Source organism: Scyliorhinus canicula, chromosome 18 (genome assembly GCF_902713615.1).
Source record: "Scyliorhinus canicula chromosome 18, sScyCan1.1, whole genome shotgun sequence".
Taxonomy (NCBI): Eukaryota; Metazoa; Chordata; class Chondrichthyes; order Carcharhiniformes; family Scyliorhinidae; genus Scyliorhinus; species Scyliorhinus canicula.
In genome coordinates, this window is record NC_052163.1 from 103,235,791 (window position 1) to 103,253,164 (window position 17,374).

A 17,374-nucleotide genomic window follows, 5' to 3' on the forward strand; every position below is an offset into this window, starting at 1 on the left:
AAGGAACATTTGCAACAAATGATTGGAAAGTCAAAATTCATTTGAACTGAATGATTGTGCAGTGTGAAAATTTACCACTGTAATTATTTAGTTAGAAACAGTATATTGCAGAATCAATAGGTTAAATAGAATTAAGGGAAAAATGAAAGACCTTGCTAAATGAAGCAAAGATACATGTTAAGGTTGAGTACCACAGTGTACAGAAATGATACCAGTTGAAACCATCATACTCACTGGTCGGTGATGTTGTTTCATGATAGCCTAAAAACAAAATAGTGTAACTTAATGAGTCAGAATTTTTCCTCAACCTAGCAGAAAATATGTTCTGCTTTTTGTGCAGTACCCACAGTGAAGCAATTGAAAAGAGTCATAAGTTAACATTGTAGTACACCTTTCCTAATGCAGAAGCTGCATTTAACAAATATCCACACAAATATAATACTATATCAACGTACAAATTATCTGATGCATATTTCTCAGGAACATAGTTTGCAGTGCGATTTGTGAGTTGTTTCTACAGACTTTAGTAAAACAAGAGTTCATACCATTCACATAAAGACTGTCTCTGTCCAGAGAATATGGTCCCAAATCAGTGATGTTTTCTGTGTTGTAATTGAACTGATGGTACACAGTAACTCGATCAACTTTCTGTGCAGCAGAATTGTTGTTGAAAGAACAGTTTGCATACGCTTTGGTCTTCTTACTGTCCGTTGCACTGCCAAACCACAAAATAATTAAAGCAAAATGAAATAGAATGCTGAGGTAAACCTGGAGATGATCTAATGTATATTGCTTCTCACCTGAATTCATCAATTCATTGAATAAAGACCTGAACAGGTATTTTTACTGAAGCAACGTCTTTTAAAAAGAAGGAACACAATATTCAACTCTTTTATACACAGCATATTGTGGCCCCCACGGACAACTGTCTGGAGTTACATTGTCAGGCGTGAACATTAATGTACATGTGCTTCTGCTTCAAAGCCAATGTAGTATACTCTGTACAAAAGAGTCAACTTTTAATTTACTTTAAAATATACAATGTTTGAGTAATTTTCTGCAGAAACAAATAATGATTTGAATCACATCTGTGATATAGGAAATCAATATCCTCATTAGAAAGTGAAAATATATGAATTGAGATGTATTGAAAATAGCTGCCCATAAACAAACCTGTTTTACTTGATGCACAGATCAATGCTTTTACAAAAGTTGGAAGAGGAAAGTGAATAATGACACTTTTCATCAGTCAGTGAATCATTAAAAGAAAGGTGCTGGGAAGTAGGGGAGTGGGGAATCAATGAAGTGTTATCATTAAAAGCATAGAGAATGTGGCCTGCAGAAATAATTTGAAGTGAAAAGTTATTGGACAACGGGAAGTAATGTCACAAATGGCAAATGATGTTGAGGCAATATGGCATTGAAGAGAAAAATGAGATCATAACTTGAATAGTAAAACTGTTCAAATTTACTGGGAAAGTTTAGTGAACGATACTATCAGGTTTGGAGATAAGGGAAGTATCGGTTTGAAGATTCAAGTGGAATCATTCTGTGGTGACATTTACAAGATTTAATAAAAGCCTGAAGATTAGAGACCACACAAAATGACACTTACCTTAGGGAGATTACTTTGCAGTCTGTAAACTCAGTGTTTATTTCACTCCTCCGGTAAATTAAGTTGAGCTGCGAGAAAGATATTCTCAGTGTAACTAAGGTGAAAATATAAATGACCAGCACTTAATTTTAATAAATATTGTTCTGAAGGCCCACCTGATGAATAATAATAGTTGATGCTGATTGGTACAGGAGCGATGTGTGGTCGTGTAGTGATTCCATGTATGGCAAACTTGTTATTGTGAAGGTCACATTAAACCCAGGTGGAGATTGATTCTGGATTGATATTTGTGCTGGACATACAGGGAATTATACAATGAAATACGCAGTGTATCTGCAGTGCTGATTATTTTACAATTCCACTTGCTGTTTACAAAATTCATACGAAGTGAAAGGAACATTTGCAACAAATGATTGGAAAGTCAAAATTCATTTTTACCGAATGATTATGCAGTGTGAATAGTTACCACATTACTTATTTAGTTAGAACGAGTATATTGCAGAATTAATAGGGAAAATAGATTAAGGGAAAAATGAAAGACCTTGCTAAATTAAGCAAATGTACACGTTAAGGGTGAGTACCACAGTGTACAGAAATGAAACCAGCTGAAACCATCATACTCACTGGTCGGTGATGTTGTTTCATGATAGCCTGAAAACAAAATAAATTAATGAGTCAGAATTTTTCCTCAACCTAGTAAAAAATATGTTCTGCTTTTTGTGCAGTCCCCTTAGTGAAGCAATTGAAAAGAGTCATAAGTTAACATTGTAGTACGCCTTTCCTAATGTAGAAGCTGTATTTAAGGAATATCCACACAAATATAATACTATATCATCGTACAAATTATCTGATGCATATTTCTCAGAACATAGTTCACAGTGCGATTTGCGAGTGGTTTCTACGGAATATAGTAAAACAAGAATTCATACCATTCACATAGAGACTGTCTCTGTCCAGAGAATATGGTCTCAAATCAGTGATGTTTTCTGTGTTGTAATTGAACTGATGGTACACAGTAACTCGATCAACTTGCTGTGCAGCAGAATTGTTGTTGAAAGAACAGTTCGCATACACTTTGGTCTTCTTACTGTCTGTTGCACTGCCAAACCACAAAACAATAGCAATTAAAGCAACATGAAATCGAATGCCGAGGTAAACCTGGAGATGTTCTCATGTATAATACTTTTTACTTGATGGATCGATCAACGCTTTTGCAAAAGTTGCAAGAGGGATCGTAAATAATGATGCTTTTCAATAGTCAGTGAATCATTCGTAGAAAGGAATTGGGAAGTCGGGAAGTGGCGAATCAATGTAGTGTTATCATTAAAAGCATAGAGAAAGTGGTTTGCAGAAATAAATTGAGGTGAAAAGTTATTGGACAATGGGAAGTAATGTCACAAATGGCGAATGATGCTGATGCAATATGGAACTGAAGAGAAAAATGAGATCATAACTTGAATAGTAAAACAGCTCAAATTTACTGGGACATTTCAGTGAACCACACTATCAGGTTTGGAGATAAGGGAAGTATCGGTTTGAAGATCCAAGTGGAATAATTCTGTGCTGAAGTTTAAAAGATTTAATAAAAGCCTGAAGATTAAGGACCATCCAAAATAACACTTACCTTAAGGAGATTACTTTGCAGTCTGTAAATTCAGTGTTTATATCACTCTTACGGTAAATTAAGTTGAGCTGCAAGAAAGTAATTCTCAGTGTAACTAAGGTGAAAATATAAATGACCAGCACTTAATTTTAATAAATATTATTCTGAAGGCCCACCTGATGAGCAATAATAGTTGATGCTGATTGGTACAGGAGTGAAGTGTGGTCGTGTAGTGATTCCATGTATGGCAAACTTGTTATTGTGAAGGTCACGTTAAACCCAGGTGGAGGTTGGTTCTGGATTGATATTTGTGCTGGAAATATAAGGAATTGTACAATGAAATACACAGTGTATCTGCAGTGCTGATTATTTTATAATTCCATTTGCTGTTTACAAAAGTCATACGAAGTGAAAGGAACATTTGCAACAAAGGATTAGAAAGTTTAAAATTCATTTTTACTGAATGATTGCGCTGTGTAAAAAGTTACCACTTTAAATATTTGGTTAGTACCAGTATATTGTAGAATTAATAGGGAAAATAGATTAAGGGAAAAATGAAAGACCTTGCTAAATGAAGCAAAGATACATGTTAAGGTTGAGTACCGCAGTGTACAGAAATGAAACGAGCTGAAACCATCATACTCACTGGTCGGTGATGTTGTTTCATGATAGCCTGAAAACAAAATAGCGTCACTTTAATGAGTCAGAATTTTTCCTCAACCTAGCAGAAAATATGTTCTGCTTTTTGTGCAATAACCTCAGTGAAGCAATTGAAAAGACTCATAAGGTAACATTGTAGTACACCTTTCCCAAAGCAGAAGCTGTATTTAAGAAATATCCACACGAAGATAAGATGATATCAAAGGACAAATTATATGATGCATATTTCTCAGGAACAATAGTTCCCAATGGGATTTGCGAGAGGTTTCTACAGAATAATGTAAAATGAGCAGTCTGTTCATACCATTCACATAGAGACTGTCTCTGTCCAGAGAATATGGTCCCAAATCAGTGATGTTTTCTGTGTTGTAATTGAACTGATGGTACACAGTAACTCTATCAACTTGCTGTGTAGCAGAATTGTTGTTGAAAGAACAGATTGCATACGCTTTGGTCTTCTTACTGTTTGTTGCACTGCCAAACCACAAAATAATAGCAATTAAAGCAACATGAAATAGAATGCTGAGGTAAACCTGGAGATGATCTAATGTGTATTGCTTCTCACCAGAAGCCATCAGTTCATTCTCTGAGTGTCTGAACAGGTATTTTCACCGAAGCACCCTCTTTTACAAAGAAGGAACACAATATTCAAGAGTTTTGTACACAACACATTGTGGTTCCCACGGACAACTCTCTGGAAGGCTGGTGCAATGTCTGAGGTAGGAAAATCTTGGCAGTAACTAACAGGTTATATTGTCAGGTCCAAATATCAGTTTGCCCTTGCTGCTACTGCAAAGCAAAGGTCTTATACATGGTTTGTACAATAGCACCAACTTTTCATTTGTATTCAAGTATACAACGTTTGAGTAGATTTTAAAAGAACGTCAAATGAAAAAGTAATTCTCTGCAGAAATGAATAATGATTTGAATCACATCTGTGATAGGGAAAATCAGGATTCACACCAAAATGTGACAATATGGGAATTGAGATGTATTGAAAATGGCTGCCTAAAAACAAATCCTTTGTACTCGATGGATGGATCACTGCTTGTGAAAAAATTTAAACAAGGATAATGAATAATGACACCTTCCATTAATCAGTGAATCATTAATAGAAAGGTATTGGGAAGTAGGGGAGTGGGGAATCAATGGGCGAAATTCTCCGCCCCCCACGACGGGTGGGAGAATAGCGGGAGGGCCTTCCCGACATTTTTGCCGCCCTCCCGCTATTCTCCCCTCCCCCCGCCGAAGTCCCGACCCGAATCGCTGCCGCCGTTTTTTTACGGCCGGCAGCGATTCTCAGCTGTTAGATGGGCCGAAGTCCCAGCCCTTTCCGCCGTTTTTACGAACGGCAAACACACCTGGTCTTGCCGTTCGTAAAAACGGCGTCACAAACTCGCTATTAATAACCATGGCACCGATTGGCACGGCCGTGCCAAGGGTGCCATGGGCCCGCGATTGGTGGGCACCGATCGCGGGCAGCGGGCCCGATGCCCGCGCACTACTTGTCCTTCCGCCGCCCCGCAGTATCCATTCGCGGGGCGGCTGAGGGGCAACCCGGCCCGCGCATGCGCTGGTTTCGCGCAAAAACGCGATGACGTCTCCCGCGCATGCGCGGGTTGGAGTCTTCCAAACTGCGCATGCGCGGCTGACGTCATATGACGCGTCAGCCGGCGCTAACTCCGGCAAGCGGGCTTAACGATTTTCGTTAAGCCCGTCTTGCCGGAGCCTACGGCGTCGGGCTGCTAGCCCCGACCGGGGACCAGAATCGGTCCCCGGTCGGGAAGGGGCGCGCTGCCGTAAAACCCGCCCAGGTTTTACGGCAGCTTTACGATTTCTCCCGTTTTGGGAGAATCGCGCCCAATGTGTATATCATTTAAAGCATAGAGAAAGTGGCTTGCAGAAATAATTTGAACTGAAAAGTTATTGGTCAAGGGGAAGTAATGTCACAGATGACAAATGATGTTGAGGCAATATAGTATTTCAGAGAAATGAGGTCATAACTTGAAAAAGTAAAACTGTTCAAATTTACTGGGAAAGTTCGGTGAACAAAACTGAGATTATCTGCTTTGGAGATAATGGATGTATTGGTTTGAAGATCCAAGTAGAATCATTCTGTGCTGAAGTTTAGAAGATTCAATAAAATCCTGAATATTAAGGAGCATACAAAATAACACTTACCTTAAAGAGATTACTTTGCAGTCTGTAAACTCAGTGTTTATATCACTCTTACGGTAAATTAAGTTGATCTGCAAGAAAGGTATTCTCAGTGTAACTAAGGTGAAAGTATAAATGCTCAGCACTTAATTTTGATAAATATTGTTCTGAAGGCCCACCTGATGAGCAATAATAGTTGATGCTGATTGGTACAGGAGTGATGTGTGGTCGTGGAGTGATTCCATGTATGGCAAACTTGTTATAGTGAAGGTCACATTAAACCCAGGTGGAGATTGATTCTGGATTGATATTTGTGCTGGAAATATAGGCAATTATACAGTGAAATACACAGTGTAGCTGAGGTGCTGATTATTTTACAGTTACATTTGCTGTTTACAAAATTCATATAAAGTGAAAGGAACATTTACAACAATTGATTGTAAAGACAAAATTCATTTTAACTGAATGATTGCACAGTGTGAAAAGTTACCACTTTAATTATTTAGTTAGAACCAGTATATTGTAGAATTAATGGGGAAAATAGTATTAAGGAAAAAATGAAAGACCTTGCTAAATGAAGCAATGTACATGTTAAGGGTGAGTACCACAGTGTACAGAAATGAAACCAGCTGAAACCATCATACTCACTGGTCGGTGATGTTGTTTCATGATAGCCTGAAAACAAAATAGTGTGACTTAATGAGTCAGAATTTTTCCTCAACCTAGTAGAAAATATGTTCTGCTTTTTGTGCAGTACCCACAGTGAAGCAATTGAAAAGACTCATAAGTTAACGTTGTAGTACGCCTTTCCTAATGTAGAAGCTGTATTTAAGGAATATCCACACAAATATACTATATCATCGTACAAATTATCTGATGCATATTTCTCAGGAAAATAGGACGGGATTCTGTAATCCTGAGGCTAATTGTTAACGCCGTTGGAAACTCTGTCGTGTTTCTCGACGGCATCAACACGGCCTCAGGATCAGCAATTCTGGCCTCTACAGGGGACCAGCACGTCACTGGAGCGGTTCACGCCACTTCAGCTGCTGATCCTGGCACCGTCTGGGCCCGCGGGATCCGCGCATGCGCAGTGGCACCAGTACCAATGCGCACATGCGCAGTTGCACCGGCGTTAATGCGCGCATGCACAGTGGTTTCCTTCAACGCGCTGGCCCCGACACAACATGGTGCAGGACTACAGGTGCCGGCGCAGAAGAAAGGAGGCTCCAGCCAGAGAGGCCAGCCAATCGGTGGGCCCCGATCGTGGGCCAGGCCACATCGGAGGACCCCCCCCTCCCCGGTGTCGGAACCCCCCTCCCCACCCACAGGCCGACCCCAACCCTTCCACACTGAGCTCCCGCCGGCTGAGAACAGGTGTGGACGTCGCCGGCGGGACTCACCGTTTTTACGACAGCCGCTCGGCCCATCGCGGGCCGTGAATCTAGGGCTGGCCGTGCAGAGCAGCCCGCGACCGGTGGAGCACCAACCATGCCGGTGCCAATGGCGCTGATTCTCTTCTCTGCGGTCGGTCGCGGCGATTCTCCAGCCCGGCCCCAGGCTGAGAAAATACTGCCCATAGGTCGCAGTGCAATTTGCGAGTGCTTTCTACAGAATATAGAAACAAGAGTTCATACCGTTCACATAAAGACTGTCTCTGTCCAGAGAATATGGTCCCAAATCAGTGATGTTTTCTGTGTTGTAATTGAACTGATGGTACACAGTAACTCGATCAACTTGCTGTGCAGCAGAATTGTTGTTGAAAGAACAGATTGCATACGCTTTGGTATTCTTACTGTCCGATGCACTGCCAAATCACAAAACAATAGCAATTAAAACAACATGAAATAGAATGCTGAGGTAAACCTGGCGATGTTGTAATGTATATTGCTTCTCTACCAGAAGCCATCAGTTCATTCTATAAAGTTCTGAATCAAGACCTTTTAAAAAGAAGGAATAGCATATTTGACTGTACCGAACAAATTGCATCAACCTGTGACAACTGCCTGGAAGGCGTGTGCAATGTTTGGGGTAAGAAAATACTGATAGTGACTTGTTAATGTGCTGCAACGGCAAGCCCAAAGTAGTAAATTCAATTTATACAACGTGACTACAATGATGTTAAAATATATAATGGGAAGAACTCTCTGTTTAGGAGACTATTTTCTCCCGCCGGAGCTGAATTGCATGTGATTTGCGCTCCCACATGTCTCTGAGCAATTCAGTATCCCCCGTCATGCAAATTTATGTACGGCGCGGAATATGAGGGATTCATAGAATCATAGAAGCTCTAGAATGCAGAAGGTGACAATTCAGCCCATCAAGTCTTCACCTATCCCTCGAAAGTGCTCCCTACTTAGGTCCACTCCCCCACCCTATCCTCACAACCCCACCTAACCTGCACCTTAAAAATAAATTTTGCATTACCAATCTACCTCACCTTCACACCCAGAGGTTGGAATCGAACCTCGGTCCTTGGCGCAGTAAGGCAGCAGTGCTAATCACTGTGCCAGCGTGCAGCCCTCCTTAGGGTATCCTGTTATTGGCTACCATTTTGAGCGAGCAGGCCAGTATCGAAGTCCCTCACAGGGACCCCCTGCATAGAGGTCCACCCACGGACCCCTCCCCTTCAGAAGAAGGCCACGGTCTGGAAGCTAGAGGGTTATCCAGACAGTGGCTGGTAAAAAAATGACAGTTGTAGTACTTGCCTGGAAGCACCAGGTCCCCATTCCTGGAAAGACACCAGCTGTGACTTGTGACATCTTCTTCATGGACGAGGATGCATAAGTGCCGAAATTGCGATGTTTACAAACCTCTACCACATCAAACAGAGTTAAGTGCCTTCAATTTACAGCACTTCAAAATTGCTCAACTGTGAAGGGCATAATTGGACTGCACTTAACTCTCTTTGATGTGGTGGATGTTTGTAAACATTGTGGTTTTAGCAGATTGACTTACTCATCCATGAAGAAGATGAATGGAGCAAGGCTCATAACTGCTTTGTGGAAGCTGTCAATCACAGCCCGCAACAAGCATTGTATTAATGGCTTGCAGCTAATGAATCTGAGGGATTGAAACACAGGTCACAGCTGTTCCCTTTACAGGAATGGACACATGGTGCTTCCATATAAGTTTTACAATTTGATTTTTTTCCCCAGCCACAGTCTGGACTGCTCTCTGGCTTCCAGAGGGTCTTTTTCCCTGGAGGGTTTGTTGGTGAACCCTCTAGTTTGGGGGTCCCTCTAGGGAGTCTCCCTAATCAGGGGGTCCCTGAGGGGGATGCTCCCTACTAAGGGGGTCCCAAGGGAGTCTCCCGTTTTAGGGGTAGGGGATGGGGGATGTCTGCTAGGGGTGAGGTGAGAAGGTTGTGCATTATGAGGGGGGAAGAGGGTGGCCCTCAGATGGAATTTGGGGGTAATCCCCATCAGAAGTTACCCCCTTGGTCCACTGTGAGACCCACCATGGCAGGCTCACATTTGCTGAGACCTTTTGTAAATCCACCCATGTGATTCCTGCTGCAGAGAACTGGGGAAACACGCATAGCCACAGGATCGGCATCCTCTCACTGGTGCACCGGCGTGAACCTTGACCCCGCTGCCAGCACGGGGCAGGAGCATAGCAATTGCTTTGGCACCAGGGGCAAACCACACTTTGGCCAGTGTATGGTTTTCCATACAATCGCGATTCATGATCCTGGCGCTGAGGGGTGGAAAATTCAACTCAGTTTCTGAAATTGTGTTTAGCTTTAAAAGGACGGATGTTGCAAGTGAAAACCTTGCTATTATTAGAAGAAGTATGCAATGAATTGAATCACATTCTGTGATATAGACCATCATTATTTGTAGTGAAGCATGAATCTTAATTTGCCATCAATGAATGACCAAAAAGAAGCAATATTTATCGGAGAAATTTTTGAAAAGGTGGAGGATAAATAATATTATTTTTTCGATTAATTGTTAAATCATTGATCGGTAGTGAGAGCATCAATGTAGGAATTTCACAAAGAGCATCAATGTGGGAATTTCACAAAGAGCACAAAAGAAGCAGCTTCATAGAATCCCTTTAGTACAGAAGGAGGCCATTCAGCCCATTAAGCCCACCCTCTGAAACAGCACCCTACCTAGGCCCAATCCCCCACCCTATCCCCCTAACTCCACCTGGGGCAATTTAGCATGGCCAATCCATCTAACCTATATGTCTATGTTCTGCGGTAGGAAACACACAGACACGGGAAGAATGTGCAAACTCCACACCAGGTCAGAATCGAACCTGGGTCTCTGACAACGTGAGGCGGCAGTGCTAACCACTGTGCTAACGTGCCGCCCATACACCACTGTTTTTAGACAATGGGAAGGAATGTCACAAGCAGTAATTGATGCTGTGGTGACAAGGCATTTAAGAGAAATTACATTATCACTTGAAAAGAATAACTTCGAAATTGCTGGACATGTCCAGTGAAATCAATTAAATTATCAGCTTTCGAGATAACCATAGTATTGGGTTGATGAGCCAACTGGAATCATTCTGTGCTGAAGTTTAGAAGATTCAATGAAAACTGAAAATGAAGGACCATACACTTACCTTAAGGATATTACTTTGCAGTCTGTAAACTCAGTGTTTATAGCACTCTTACGGTAAATTATGTTGAGCTGCAAGAAAGATATTCTCAGTGTAACTAAGGTGAAAATATATATGATCAGCACTTAATTGTATTAAATATTGTTCTGAAGGTGTACCTGATGAGTAATAATAGTTGATGCTGATTGGTACAGGAGCGATGTGTGGGTGTGTAGTAATTCATTGTATGGCAAACTTGTTATAGTGAAGGTCACGTTAAAGCCAGGTGGAGGTTGGTTCTGGGTTGATATTTCTGCTGGAACTATCGGGAATTAGAGAATGAAATACACAATGTAGCTGCAGTGCTGATTATTTTACAGTTCCGTTTGTTACATACAGAATTCATGCAAAGTGAAATGAACATTTGCAACAAATGATTGGAAAATCAAAATTCATTTTAACTGAATGATTGCTCAGTGTGAAAAGTTAGCTTTACGATTATTCAGTTAATTCCAATATATTTTGGAATTAAAATAATAATAAAAAGAAAGAAATAATCTTTATTGTCACAAGTAGGCTTACATTAACACTGCAATGAAGTTACTGTGAAAAGTCCCCAGTCGCCACATTCCGGCGCCTGTTCTGGTACACAGAGGGAGAATTCAGAATTCTCAGCTGGTACGGGAATTGAACCCGCGCTGCTGGCCTTGTTTTGCATCACAAACCAGCTTTCTCGCTCACTGAGTTACACCAGTTAAATTAACCGGGGAATATAGAATTAAGCAGAAACGTCTTGCTAAATTAAGCAGATATGCACATTACGTGTGAGTACCACAGTGTACAGAAATGAAATGAAATGGAACCATCATACTCACTGGTTGGTGGTGTTGATTCATGATAACCTGAAAACAAAATAACGTAATTTACTAATTCAGAATTTTTTCTCGAGTAGAATCTATGTTACGATTTTGGCGCAAGAACCTTAGTGATGCAATTTAAAAGATACATAAGTTAACACTGATGCGCCCGTTTCCCAGCGCAGAAGCTGAATTCAAGTGATATGCACTCAAAGAAAATGGCTCGATTCTTCGGTCCCCCAGCTGCAAGTTCCTCAGCAGCCAGCCGTTTGCTGGTGGCGGGATTCTATCTTGCCACCGTTCATCAATGGTATTTGCCATTGTAACCACAGCATGCCGCCGGAAACACGTGGGTGGATTTGCACTGCCGTACAGAAAAGTGAGTTGCAACGATCGGAGATTTCCGGCCAATATTGTATTATGTTACAGGTTATCTGATGCACAGATTCTGTGAACCATTGGTCCCAATGGGATTTCCAAGTGGTTTCGACAATGCAATGTAAAGTAAGCAGTCTGTTCATACCATTCACATAGAGACTGTCTCTGTCCAGAGAATATGGTTCCAAATCAGTGATGTTTTCTGTGTTGTAATTGAACTGATGGTACACAATAACTCTATCAACTTGCTGTGCGGCAGAATTGTTGTTGAAAGAACAGATTGCATACGCTTTGGTCTTCTTACTCTCCGTTGCACTGCCAAACCACAAAATAATAACAGTTAAAGCAACATGAAGTAGAATGCTGAGGTAAACTAGAGATGTTCAAATGTATATTGTTTTGCACTGTAATTTATCAATATATTCTTTAAAGACTTGAACAGATGATTTTACAAAAACATTTGTCTTTAAAAACAACATGTTCAACACTTGTGAAGAACACAATTCCATCCTCTATGACAACTTTTGAAAGGCATTTGCAATAATCAATAGAATCGGGGAGGAACTTTAGCACTTGTATCCTTTCCCCTACCACACGTAATGAGTGCGTTTTTGGAGAGTAAGTTGTTTGTGCTTCTTAATGCTCGAGAGTGTGGTCAATTTAAATAATAGCTGCAAGTTTTCGTGGGTTTAAATAAAGAGAAATATTTATCGAGATACTCACCATGAACACGTACAAACTCATTCGTCTTGAAAACACACCCTCACCCTGAATGTCCACACACACTCACTGTGATCACACACACGCGCACACTCACCCTGAACACACACGCACGCGCACAGACACACATGATTCAATGAAAGAGAATAGTGTCATTTGGCAAGCTGTAAACAAAAAAAATTGTTTATAGTTCACGTCTTTGGTTTGTTGTGGGCCATCAATGGTTGTGGGCCGTTGAAGGTTGCTTTTTCACTCAGAATGGCTAGTTTATTATTTTTAACAACTGAATCATAGAATCTCTACAGTGCAGAAGGAGGCCATTTGGCCCATCGAGTCTGCACCGACTTGAAAGACCACCCTACACAGACCCAATCCCTGTAACCCCATCTTACCTTTAGACATGCAGGGGCAATTTATTATGGCCAATCCACCTAACCTACACATCTTTGTGGGAGGGAACTGGAGCACCCGGAGGAAACCCATGCAGACATGGGGAGAATGTGCAAACTCCTCACAGTCACCCGAGGTCGGAATCAAACCCGGGTTCCTGATACTGTGGGGCAGCAGTGCTAACCACTGTGTCACCATGTAGTAGTAGGATTGCCTCAAAGAGATGGATGTTCATTAGGCCATGAATTTAATCACTTTTAATTTCTCTCCACTAGGAAATCAAATTCTTTACAGGTCGACTTGGAATAGAAATCAGGCGAGAAGACTTTAAGTGAAGTCTCCAGATTTTAAAAGGCATGTGAAGGGGGAAAGTTTTTATCATTGTATGAGAATTAGTTTTAAAACTCTAGTCATCCACTAAGTTCTGAAGATATTAAAAAATCTTCTGTAACAATCTGTGTCACATTATCTGCTGGCTGAATTTCCTAGCTGTAAAAAAAAACCCCAAGGACACAGCTTGCTGTTGCTGGGGCCCCAGGAAAGGGAAGCATCGATGGTCATTCTCAATGACGACAATAATAATGAGATCATTCACCATTATACTCTGGTGCCAAATTGTCGAGAGTAGCCAGAAAGGGAGGCATAATCACAAACAAAGAACTGTTGATTGCTGTAAAGCTTTTATCTTGGAAAAAAGGCATTATAAGTTTGGGGACTCAGAGAGGAGAGGTGATTGATATGCAGAGACCCGATACCAAGAAACTGGTAATAAATATTAGAGGACAGCATGTATGTGTCCTTGTATTGAAACGAGAGGGAAAATGCTGGAAAATCTCAGCAAGTCTGGCAGCATCTGTAGGGAGAGAAAAGAGCTAACTTTTCAAGTCCGATGACTCGTTGTCAACTCTTTGTCCTTGCATTGATTGGATATTATAATTAAGTAGATGCTAGAGCATCGGGTGTCCTTATATGCCGATGACTTGCTGTTATACGTGTCGGAACCGAGTGTGTCGACAGGGGGAATATTGGAGCTGCTTTGAGTGTTTGTGTCTTTCTCGGAGTACAAACTAAATCTAGCCAAGAGTGAGTATTTTGTGGTGTATTGGCAGGGGGTGGGTGCAAGCGTGGGGGGGCTGCCATTCCGTAGGGCAGGGACTCACTTTAGGTACCTCGGGGTGCAGGTTGTGTGAGGGAGGGGGGGGGGTGGGGAGGGGGAGCTCCGCAGGTACAACATGTCTAGTTTGGTGGAGAGAGTGAAAGCTGATCTGGCAAGGTGGGATGGTCTCTCTGTCCCTGGCCGGTCAGTGTCACCGCAATTTCTGTTTATTTTTCAATACCTGCCATTTTCCTGCCAAAGGCTTTTTTCAGAGAGATTGAGGGAAGGATTATTTCATTCATATGGGGAGGAAAGGTGGCCAGAGTTAGTAAGGTGCTGCTACAGAGGGGAAGGCAGGCAGGGGGTTTGGGTCTTCCGAACCGGATGTATTACTATTGGGCGGCAAATGTGGAGAAGGTGCGGAGCTGGGTAAGAGGGGTTGATTTTCAGTGGGTCAGATAGGAGGAGAGCTTGTGCAGTGGGTGGAGATTGAAAGCTCTAGCAACAGCGCCGCTTCCGATAGCCCCGGTGAACTACTCAGGGAGTCCGGTGATAATAGCTTCATTGAGAATTTGGAGGCAGTTTTGCCAACACTTCTGGTTGGGGGCAGGGTCAAGGGAAATGCTGATTTGCGGGTACCACAGATTTGACACAGGGAGGTGGGATGGAAATTTTCAGAAATGGGAGAAGAGGATTAAGACACTGAAAGATTTGGGCCGTTTGCAGCCGACTTTCGCGATGGCCTCAGAGCCTGCTCCCCACACCTAATTCACCCCCACCCGGGGGGCTAGGAGCGGAGCTCCGTTCTTCTCGGCGGCGCACCGAGAATGACGCGACGGCGGCGCCTCTATGACGTCAACCGCGCATGCGCAGGTTGGCCGGCTCCAACGTGCGCATGCGCGGCTGACATCATGACGCTGACGGCACGAACCCGCGCATGCGTGGTGGCCGTCTTTCCCCTCAGCTGCCCCGCAAGGCATGGTGGCTTGATCTTGCCGGGCGGCAGATGGGAAATAGTGTGTCCGATTTGGACGCCGGTCTGGCGATCGGTGGGCACCGATCGCGGGCCTGTCCCCTCCCCAGCACAGTCGTGGTGCTCTTTTCTTCCTAGGCCCCCTACAAGCCCCAAATGTGCATCTCACGCCCGTTTCACGGCGGCAGCGACCAGGTGTGGTTGCTGCCGTTGTCAAACGGTCGCGAATGGCAGGCCACTCGGCCCATCGGGGTCGGAGAATCGCCGTGAAAAACGGCGAGCGGCGATTCATCCGAGCCGGGGGGGGGGGGGGGCGGGGGGGGGGGGGGGGGGGGGAATTGCGGGGGGCGCGAGGAGGGTGTGAAAAATGTCGGGGGGGCCCTCCCGTGATTCTCCCACGCCGCGTGGGGAGCGGAGAATCCCGCCCTTGTTTCTTAGGGGTTGGTTTGCAGGATTGAAGGGGCTGGAAGCGAAGTATGGGCTGCAGCAGGGGAAAATGTTTAGATACATGCAGGTTCGAGATTTTGCCAGAAAGGTGACACAGAACTTCCCGGTGGAGTTGGACTGCACATTGCTGGAGGAGGTGCTGACGATGAGGTGACTGGAGAAGGGGGTAGTGTCAGCGGTTTACGGAGATATTTTGGAAGAGAAGAAGGCACCACTGGAAAGGATCAAAGCAAAGTGGGAGGAAGAATTGGGAGAGGATATGGAGGAGGGGTTCTGGTGTGAGATGCTCCGGAGAGTGAATGCCTCCACCTCGTGTGTGGGGTTGGGGCTGAGACAGCTGAAGGTGGTGCACAGAGCACACCTCACGAGGGCGAGGATGAGCCGATTCTTTGAAGAGTAGAAGCTGTGTGTGAACGTTGCGGAGGGAGGAGGGGGGGGGGGGGGGGGGCTAATCATGTTCATATGTTTTGGTCCTATCCAAAGCTAGTGGATTACTGGAAGGAGGTTTTTAGGGTAATTTCTAAAGTGGTGCACGTGAAACTGGACCCAGGCCCCCGGGAGGCCATATTCGGGGTGTCGGACCAGCCAGGGTTGGAAACGGGTGCGGAGGCAGATGTTGTGGCCTTCGCCTCATTGATCGCCCGAAGGTGGATCCTGATAGGTTGGAGAGCAGCCTCTCCACCCTGTGCCCTGGCGTGGCGGGGGATCTGTTGGAATTCTTGACTCTTGAGAAGGTTAAGTTTGAACTGAGGAGAAGGATAGAGGGGTTCTACAATTCATGGGCATTATTCAGTATGCACTTTCAAGAACTCGAAACATCAAACTTTAGTTGGGAGGTGTGGGTGGGAGGGTTGGGGGGAGGGGGGTGCGGTGTATGTTAATGGTGGCTATGGGTGATTCCTGATTCCTTTTGTCATTTGTTTATGTGAACATGTGGGTGAATGTTTGGCGTTTGGTGGGAGGATGGGATCGTTGTTATTGATATTGGGATTGACATATTTGTTACTGATTATTGTTTATTGTTGGTGGGTGTAAATTTGGGAGAAAATGAGAAAAACGAGGAGAATAAAGAAATTTTTTTTTTTTAAATTAAGTAGATGCGTCTCTGTTCCCAGAATCATACAGTACAGAAGTGGTCCTTCAGCACATCAAGCCTGCACTGACAAACAACTACTCTAAACCTATACTACTCCTTCTTCCCATTAATCCATAGCCTTGAATGTTAAGATATTTCAAGTGCTCATCCAAGTGTTTATGGGCAGCACGATAGCACAGTGGTTAGCATAGTTGCTTCACAGCACCAGGGACCCAGGTTTGAATCCCGGCTTGGTCACTTCTGTGTGGGGTCTGCACATTCTTCCTGTGTCTGCACAGGTTTCCTTCTGGGTACTCTGGTTTCCTCCCAAAAGGCCCGAAAGACGTGCTTGTTTGGTGAATTGGACATTCTGAATTCTCCCTCGGTGCACCCGAACAGGCACCGTGGTGTGGTAACTAGGGAATTTTCACAGTAACTTCATTGTAGTGTTAATGTAAGCCTATCTGTGACACTAATAAAGATTAATAGTATTGTTATTTTTAAAGGGGGCCGGTTTAGCTCAGTTGACTGGACAGGTCGTTCATGATGCCAAGTGAGGCCAACAGCATGGGTTCAATTCCCATACCTGCTGAGGTTATTCATATAGGCCCCGTCTTCTCAACCTTGCTTGTGTGGTGATCCTCAGGTTAAATCACCACCATACTATGGTCATCTGGGACAATGGATCCTTTACTCACCAAGTACTTATTAAAGATTACAAGGTTTCCTTGCTCAACTGCCCTTCCAGGCAGTGCATTCCAGATTCCCACCAGGGATGAAAAGCTTTTCTTCAAAACCCCTCTAAATCTTACACCTTAAAATTATGCCCCCTTATTATTGCTGCTT

General features: G+C 43.4%; 1 protein-coding gene across 1 annotated transcript in view; it reads right to left on the bottom strand.

Moving 5' to 3' along the window:
• LOC119952935 (mucin-16-like) overlaps nucleotides 1-17,374 on the bottom strand; it is a 43,240-nt gene that overhangs the window by 18,722 nt on the left and 7,144 nt on the right. The window contains exons 5-18 of the mRNA XM_038776570.1: nucleotides 11,973-12,142; nucleotides 6,684-6,710; nucleotides 6,215-6,351; nucleotides 6,060-6,127; nucleotides 4,183-4,352; nucleotides 3,865-3,891; nucleotides 3,395-3,531; nucleotides 3,240-3,307; nucleotides 2,545-2,714; nucleotides 2,240-2,266; nucleotides 1,771-1,907; nucleotides 1,616-1,683; nucleotides 546-715; nucleotides 235-261 (exon numbers count right to left, since the gene is read on the bottom strand). Of these exons, the coding sequence (XP_038632498.1) occupies nucleotides 235-261; nucleotides 546-715; nucleotides 1,616-1,683; nucleotides 1,771-1,907; nucleotides 2,240-2,266; nucleotides 2,545-2,714; nucleotides 3,240-3,307; nucleotides 3,395-3,531; nucleotides 3,865-3,891; nucleotides 4,183-4,352; nucleotides 6,060-6,127; nucleotides 6,215-6,351; nucleotides 6,684-6,710; nucleotides 11,973-12,142 (1,403 nt within the window). The remainder of the gene's footprint in view (nucleotides 1-234; nucleotides 262-545; nucleotides 716-1,615; nucleotides 1,684-1,770; nucleotides 1,908-2,239; nucleotides 2,267-2,544; nucleotides 2,715-3,239; nucleotides 3,308-3,394; nucleotides 3,532-3,864; nucleotides 3,892-4,182; nucleotides 4,353-6,059; nucleotides 6,128-6,214; nucleotides 6,352-6,683; nucleotides 6,711-11,972; nucleotides 12,143-17,374) is intronic.